Source organism: Bidens hawaiensis, unplaced genomic scaffold (genome assembly GCF_021521415.1).
Source record: "Bidens hawaiensis isolate Kalapana, Puna unplaced genomic scaffold, B.hawaiensis_p1.1 tig00036246_1, whole genome shotgun sequence".
NCBI classification, from domain to species: domain Eukaryota; kingdom Viridiplantae; phylum Streptophyta; class Magnoliopsida; order Asterales; family Asteraceae; genus Bidens; species Bidens hawaiensis.
The window spans coordinates 4646-12361 of record NW_027496310.1 but is presented as its reverse complement, the minus strand read 5'-3'; the positions used below and the strand labels follow the sequence as shown (position 1 = coordinate 12361).

The 7716-nt window shown below is 33.2% G+C and overlaps 1 protein-coding gene across 1 annotated transcript; it reads left to right on the top strand.

The window, feature by feature from the left end:
• Positions 1-1616: 1616 nt before the first annotated feature.
• LOC143588226 (small ribosomal subunit protein eS1-like) lies at positions 1617-4369 on the top strand. The gene is made up of 7 exons (XM_077069290.1): positions 1617-1713; positions 1794-1841; positions 1928-2033; positions 3247-3384; positions 3478-3663; positions 3764-3964; positions 4051-4369. The coding sequence occupies exons 1-7, from the start codon at positions 1703-1705 to the stop codon at positions 4141-4143; spliced, it is 783 nt and encodes a 260-aa protein (XP_076925405.1). The 5' UTR covers positions 1617-1702; the 3' UTR covers positions 4144-4369.
• Positions 4370-7716: the final 3347 nt, after the last annotated feature.

Genomic DNA, 7716 nt, shown 5'->3' with positions numbered 1-7716 from the left:
GAATGGTACAATATGAAATGTTTCTTATATAATTGTGGATCGTATATTTGAATATGATATCGAAAATGATGCCAAACTCTTGAAGAGTAAATTTGTATACATGATTGGTCAAAATGGAAAGAAGTCCATGACAGATTGTAAAATCTCTTAACTAGTATGTTGTATACATGATTAGTCAACAAGAAAGGAAGTCCATGACATATTAGACGTGCATGAAACATTTAAACTAAAATTTCTAGAAATTTATTATATGAAATGAAAAGTTCTATATGTGGACTACAAAAGCCGAGTAAGAAATGATAAGATCAACTCGGTGATATCTTGTTGAAAAGAGGTATCAATATGATGTAATCGATCCATGTGTTGAATATTTTAATATTAAATCAACATTATCATGTGATGATTGCATTCTATCTCGTAAAGAGATGGTATGCGGGTTGAGCACTTGAGTAATGATATTTTTATATCAATTAAATTTCATCTAGAAGATATTGAAACATTTTAATACGGATAAAGTTCATCTCATATAGAACAAATTATCCTTATTATCAATAAAAATTCTTAGTCAAGAAGTACACCATATTTTATCATAATTGATGCAATAATTCTTGCTAGTTATACACAACTATGTATATTATATTTATATTTATTGACATGATATAATTTGTTTTAGTGACGAGCATCGAAATGAGTTAAACATAATATATATGCAGGGTATGAAATATATAAGTTTATATTTTACTAACCCGTAAAAAAGGTTTGGTTAGTCGTATCGATGTAGAGAATATAATATAGCAAATTCGTGGATTTCATGTCACTTATTTACAAGAAGAAGAACTACAAGTCATCCATGAAGATAGTACAACGTTGTTCGAAATTAGAAACTTTGCACGACAAGATCAAGCGGTGAATCATTAACTACAAAAGATTTAGTCAAACTTTCGTGAAGGTTAAACCCATCATTTAAAGGATATATAAATAAGGGGGAGTATTATACGCGTTACACTCTTTTTCCCTTAGTTATGGTTTTGTCCCAATGGGTTTTCCTAGCAAGGTTTTTAATGAGGCAACATTACCAAGCGTATTGCATTATGTGGATAGTCAAGGGGGAGTGTTATGAAGCATTATTATTAGAGTGACTCTCCACATGCATAACCACCATCTATTCATTATCCTTGTATTAATGTATAAGTTCTTATATAAAGGAATCTTGTACTTGGTTATACACATCAATAAAAATCAATCTTCTTTCTCTTTATCATCTCTATATGTGTAAGGATTTTGCTAGTAGGTCGTTATTTTACAACATAATATTATTTAATTAAAATACCAACAAAGTTTTATTTCATACACTCGATAAACCAGTGTAATTTTACCCTTTAATTTTTTACTACCACTCCTCAAAACACTTCCAACTTTTTTCTAGCTTCTCTCTATTTTATTTTATTTTATAAAATCACCCCGTTATAAAAAAACTTATAACGGAAGAGAAGAAACTTTTCGTCGGTCAGGTTAAAAGTCAATCCTTTTAATAAAACAACCGGAAACAGTAAGGACCAAAGGTGAAACATGCATTAACATGATGATATAAATGGCGTTAGGGTTTGTGAGTAGATGAAGCATTAAGTAGGGTTTGAGTCCGCCGCCTTAACTTAAATCTCACCGGCCTTTATCTTCATCACTCGAAGCTCACGGTCCAACAATGGCGGTCGGGTACTGCATTATTAAGTTTATTATTATGTATTCATTCAACGATCTGTTTTTCATTCAATTGTTAATTGTTTGATTTGCAGGAAGAACAAGAGGATATCAAAGGGCAAGAAGGGAGGAAAGAAGAAAGCGTTAGTCTCTCTTATTTTGACTCTTTATTATTATTATTATTATTATGTTGTGATTGTAATGAATGTATATATGTTAAACTAAACAGAGCTGATCCGTTTGCAAAGAAGGATTGGTATGATGTTAAAGCACCATCATTGTTTACTACTAGAAATGTTGGCAAAACACTTGTCACTCGTACTCAGGGTACCAAGGTAACTAACTAACTAACTGTTATTATTATTATTATTGTTGCTGTTATTATTATCTTTTGTGACCTCAAATTTCATATTAGTGATTTGGTTATTGAGGAGTTTATATCATTGTTGTAAAATTTTGATTGTATTTGTTATTTGCTTAAAAATATAGCTGCTACATTGAAACTTATAAGAATTTTCTTATAGTTAGAAGTAGTTGGTGTAGATTATGAAAGGATATACAATAACTAGACAATGTGATGTGATCAAAGTTTGTTGCTTTGGTATGTAGGATAGTAGGAGTAAGTTTGTAGTGTCTCACATTTTAAATTTTTAAAGAACAATAGTTTGCGGTTTAGTTTCAAAACGTTACAGATTTGAATATATACAAGTTTCAACCGATTGTCTTAGGTTTTCTTGAGGAAGTGCACTTGTTGGAATTTATATTATAAACCCATGTGTAGATCTTAGTTATTAAAAACTAGTCGCGTCTTGCGCCTGGGCCTCTTTTTTTTCAGGCCAGGCCCAAAACATGCGCTTCTAGCTTTGGCTTTTGTCTAGTTCGTCTAGGCACAGGAGGAAAAAAGAAAAATTAAGAACGGTACTTGAAGAATTAAAGCGAATCCAACAAACATCGCGACCTGGATTTATCAAGGCGTGTGATTGTAGATGGGAAGCGCAAAAGGGTGCCACCTGATTCTTTGCTATACGAGCGATATATTAAAGCCGGAGATTGGGACTGTGTGGAACCAAGAAGGCGACAGGAACACGATAAGATAAAAGCTGAGCAAAAGAAACGCATTGAGTGCGATTATAACTGTGATCTAGGAGAGGCCAAAGAAATTATACTGAACATTTTGTTTCAAGTTTTGGATTTATAATTTTACTATTTCAGAACTTATGGTACTAATTAGATGATATTAAATGTTATATAATACCTTTTGTTTATTTTATTTGAAGAATAGTATTACTTTTCTAAACATAATATATTTTTGTTTTCTTATTTAAGCGCATTTTTTTAAGGCTCTTGCTTTTTTGCGCCTAGGCCTCAGGCGAGGCCCATGCGTCTTGAGTGCGCCTGGCACATTTGATAACTATGGTGTGGATCAGATAGATTTGAATCTTATATGGCATTAAGTCTTATTGTTGAAACAATCCTGCTTTTGGATACTTTGAAGTTTAAACCATCAACTTGTATGTTTAAAGATTTTCATACGCATTTTATTGTCAGATTGCTTCAGAAGGTCTCAAACACCGTGTGTTTGAAGTTTCTCTAGCCGACCTCCAAAACGATGAAGATCACTCCTACAGGAAGATCCGTTTGAGAGCTGAAGATGTTCAAGGGAAGAATGTCTTAACCAACTTTTGGGTATGAATTATAATACCGTATCTGAATACATTGATTTTCTTAGTTTGATTGATTTTGGAATCTCATTTATATAACTTTTTTGCATCTTTACAGGGCATGGACTTCACCACCGACAAATTAAGATCACTCGTTAAGAAATGGCAGTCTTTGATTGAAGCCCATGTTGATGTCAAAACCACCGACAACTACACTTTAAGAATGTTCTGCATCGGGTTCACCAAGAAGCGTGCCAACCAAGTGAAAAGAACTTGCTATGCACAATCTAGTCAGATCCGACAGGTAAACATCTAAAAGTTACATTCTTTATGTAAACTTGTTATGATGAATTTTTATGACAAAATGTCAAAATGTGGTGTTAAAGAATCCATTTTCTTTGTAGATCCGTCGCAAAATGAGGGAGATAATGGTTACTCAGGCACAGTCTTGTGACCTAAAAGAGCTCGTTCAAAAATTCATCCCCGAGTCAATTGGGAGGGAGATTGAAAAGGCTACATCGAGCATCTACCCTCTACAGAATGTGTTTATTCGCAAAGTTAAGATCTTGAAGGCACCAAAGTTTGACATCGGCAAATTAATGGAGGCAAGTTATTAATTACCTTATCTCATAATTTAAGTTCTTTTGGCACCGGTGTTTTATTTTATTTACAAGTTTTTTTTGGTGTACAGGTTCATGGTGATTATTCAGAAGATGTAGGAGTAAAGATGGAGCGACCTGCAGAGGAGACAGAGCCAGAAACAACTGAGGTTATTGGTGCATGAAATAAGAGTTATGTAGCTCATGATGTTTCTTAAATGTTTCTTAATCCTGGATATGAAATCTTGGTTATGTTTTTCGGAGATTAGTTATGAGTTTTGTTTTTAAGTTGATGTGGAGTTTTGTAGCAGTTATGCTTTTTGAGGATTTTTGCATATTTGAAGATTTGCCATGGTTTTTGACTGATAATATTATGCAGTTTGTTGAGACTAGATGTGTTCTGTTTTAAACTTTAAAAGCAATTTACTTAAGGGTATCACCGCTTGCTTCATGCTCCATGACTACAGCCAAGTGTGTCTTATCATGGCCAGTGATATTGTAATTTGAATATCAGTTATGCTCATGAAAATATGATTCGTCTATTGGTGTTTATAGATGTGAAAACTGTCACAAAGTTACCACTGGTTTTTCAAGCTATGTTTTTTGTTCTCTGTGTTGTTAAAGAAGGGCTTTAAAGCCCATGTTAAAGTGTCGTGTCACTGTGATTGAAACCGGAAATCTAAAGTACTGAAATTAAGATGTGATAGAAACCAAAATCTAAAGTACTAAAATTAAGATAGATAATAGTCACGATCGAGATAGGCTTGATCTCAAATTACAAGGTTAAAGAACCCTATTTAAGATAACATTAACATCCATTAATATTAAACCTAACTGACAGTTCTAGAACAAAACTACCTGCCTAATTTCTACTTAGATTGTTCCTGCTTGTTTAGTAACATGGGTTTAGGCGGGAATACATTCTAAGGGATCAGGTACGTATCGCATTGCCATGTAGACAGTTAGGGCTTTAACCCTAAAGTTATGGTGTGGTTTAAAGCTCCTTAAAGCCCCATTCTTTAGATTTGGCCCCCACCAATCCACTATTTGTCAACATTCTTCCTTTGCCACCCGTTAAAATTTTGAAGCCCCCTCTTTTGAAGCCTCTTCATTACCGGCATGCCCGTGATGTTAGGAGCTGTAAAGCCCTGTCTTAAAGCCCCACAACACATAGCCTAATGAAGGCTTTGGGTATGATTCTTTCTTGCATGATAGTGCTATTATTACACACAAATGTGTGATTTGAGGACGGTTATGGCCTCCAAAAAAAAATTTGAAACTGTTAAAAGTTTAGCCTAGTCATATTCATTTTGAATTCAGCTACTGTATTCCTTATTGATAATATACCAGTTAATTTGATTCAGCTACAAATAAGATTTATAGGTGATTTACTATATAAATTAGCTACATGTAAAACTTTAAAAGTTACAAATTTAACATTCTAATGCATAAAAAAGTCAATGTACAAGAGGCAACGCCTCAAATCAAAATTTTGTTAATATATCGCATCTCACTCGCCCCCCCCCCCCCCCCCCCAAGTCCCAACTGGGCCGTAGACGTGTATTTTAAAACCAAGATTCTGTTAATTTTTAAAATTCAAGGATGACAATTTACAACTAAAATTAATTAATTAAACAAACATGTATTCTAATTAAATCTATGATTCATGCATGTTTAGATTATATGGAATCAATAAAAATCATAAAAATTTAGGAAAGCCGTCAAATTCTAAATCACGGCTCCAGTTGACTGATTTTGGATCCAATAGTTTAGCAAAACCGTTTATGATTGTCGCTACTTGTGCCTCGTTACGTTTCACCCACATCTTATAGGTTCTATAACTCCCAATAGATCAGAAGTTACATATCTTAAAACAAATATGTCAATTGCTAAATCACCTTCATATCACTATCAAATACAAATTGGTGTGAAACCAAGAAAAAACGAATATTGAGTTGGATCATTATAATACATAAAAAATTAAAGTTTGAAAAATGTTTTTCCAACAAGAAGAAAACACCAAGAACAAAATAAAAATAACAGTTTTGTAAAAATATATAAAAAAAAAAAACCGATCTTGGTTTTCTCCTCCGATTACAATCTGTCCATCTAGACTCGTTTTTCCCGACAAGCAGGATACAGAAGTACAAATACTCCACTATGTGTATCACGGAATATAAAATTTTATTGGAAATTAGTGAGTTTTATAATTTTTTATTTACGGTTTTTAGTTTTTTTTTATTTAATAATATTTTGAAAATAAACCTGTTCAAGACAAGTGGATTATGATGATCTAGATAAAATTGACAATCTAGGATATCTTTCGATTGTTTAAGGAACTATATAGTCTTAAAAGTATATCCCGTCCCATGAAACATCTAAGAAGAGCTCTATATAAATATTTACATTTCATTAAAAGAAATGGACTAAGCTCTTCTAATCGCTTCTTTCTTTTCCACAAACGACCAAACATTGAACTGTGAGTTCATGCATGACAATATAGCAATAGCTCCTTCCCAAGGACAAACACGTTGTTTGAATATAGACGTGCATTGTCACATAATCCTAAACAAATCATGTCAAATACGTGACTCCAACCAAATATAAGCTTCATGTCTACTTGAATCTTGTAGTTACAAAATTTTCGCAAAACCCTATACAAAACTTGCTACATTCTTTTATGTTTATGTAAAGGCGTATTTTAAACATATTATTATAATACATTTCATATCAGCGTTATAGTTTTCCGTAAAAGAAAAGACAAATCTTTATATCATTTATAATACGAAAGTAAACATATATACACGACCCTATAGCTTATTTAGAGTATTTGGGTCCAAACCTGATTACACTATTGAGTGCCTCAACAGCTCAACACATCTAGACGTTAACTCTTTCAATAAAGACTTGGTAGAAGGTGTCTAGACACCAATTCTTACAGTCGAGTCTTAGGGCCGTCCCAACATTTTTGGAGGCCTAAAACGAAACATCAATTGAGGGCATTTTCGAATTTTATTGTTACAAATCAAAACAACTAACAATAAATATGTTTGTTTTTTCAAATAACTTAAGGTCATTTGCATCATTTATAGTATATTTATGTTTTGACTTGGACAATCATCCATTGATGCTCGTTTAACCTCTGTATCAATCTCATTCCTTATTAGCATTATTTTTTATTTATTGGTTATCAATACCATTGATAATTTCACAAAGATCAAATTACAATAAAGAGACAGGTAAGCAGGCAACAAGTTGCGCCGCAACCCCTTTTGAATGACAAATCTGATTATACTGAAAACAAAGTTACAGTTCTTCGGCGTCGATATGTTACTGCGCACGACTCACTGAACTCTTTTCAGAAACGAAACAACATATGGGTCAAGGGACCCAAATGCATCAAAAGCAAAAGAAATGAAGACATGTTGATTCTCGACACAAGCTTTCTCACGGTTAGCAATTTTTCCGGATTTTGTCTTTAACACGACATGCCTAGCAACAAACCCTTACTTATTTACTGAGATTTCAAAAGCTTCATATCGAACCAGCTCACAACCAACCTAAAAATTAAAAGTCCAATTCAAATTCAAATAAGGGCCTAAAGCACTAACTTGATTTTACTTCAGGTGCTAATCGAAACGGGCCCAAGTCTTAACATATTTGGAATCCAAACATTAGATCCGAACCTGGTGACATGATGAAAAAACATTGTTAATGAATCCACCAAGCAAATACTAACCCACTGTCCCATTAAATCA

What these genes read in the sequence shown, in the direction of transcription:
- LOC143588226 (XM_077069290.1), top strand. An exon ending in AATCTAGTCAGATCCGACAG is followed by an intron (nt 3,664 to 3,763) that starts GTAAACATCTAA and finishes TTTTCTTTGTAG; the next exon opens with ATCCGTCGCAAAATGAGGGA. An exon ending in ACATCGGCAAATTAATGGAG is followed by an intron (nt 3,965 to 4,050) that starts GCAAGTTATTAA and finishes TTTGGTGTACAG; the next exon opens with GTTCATGGTGATTATTCAGA.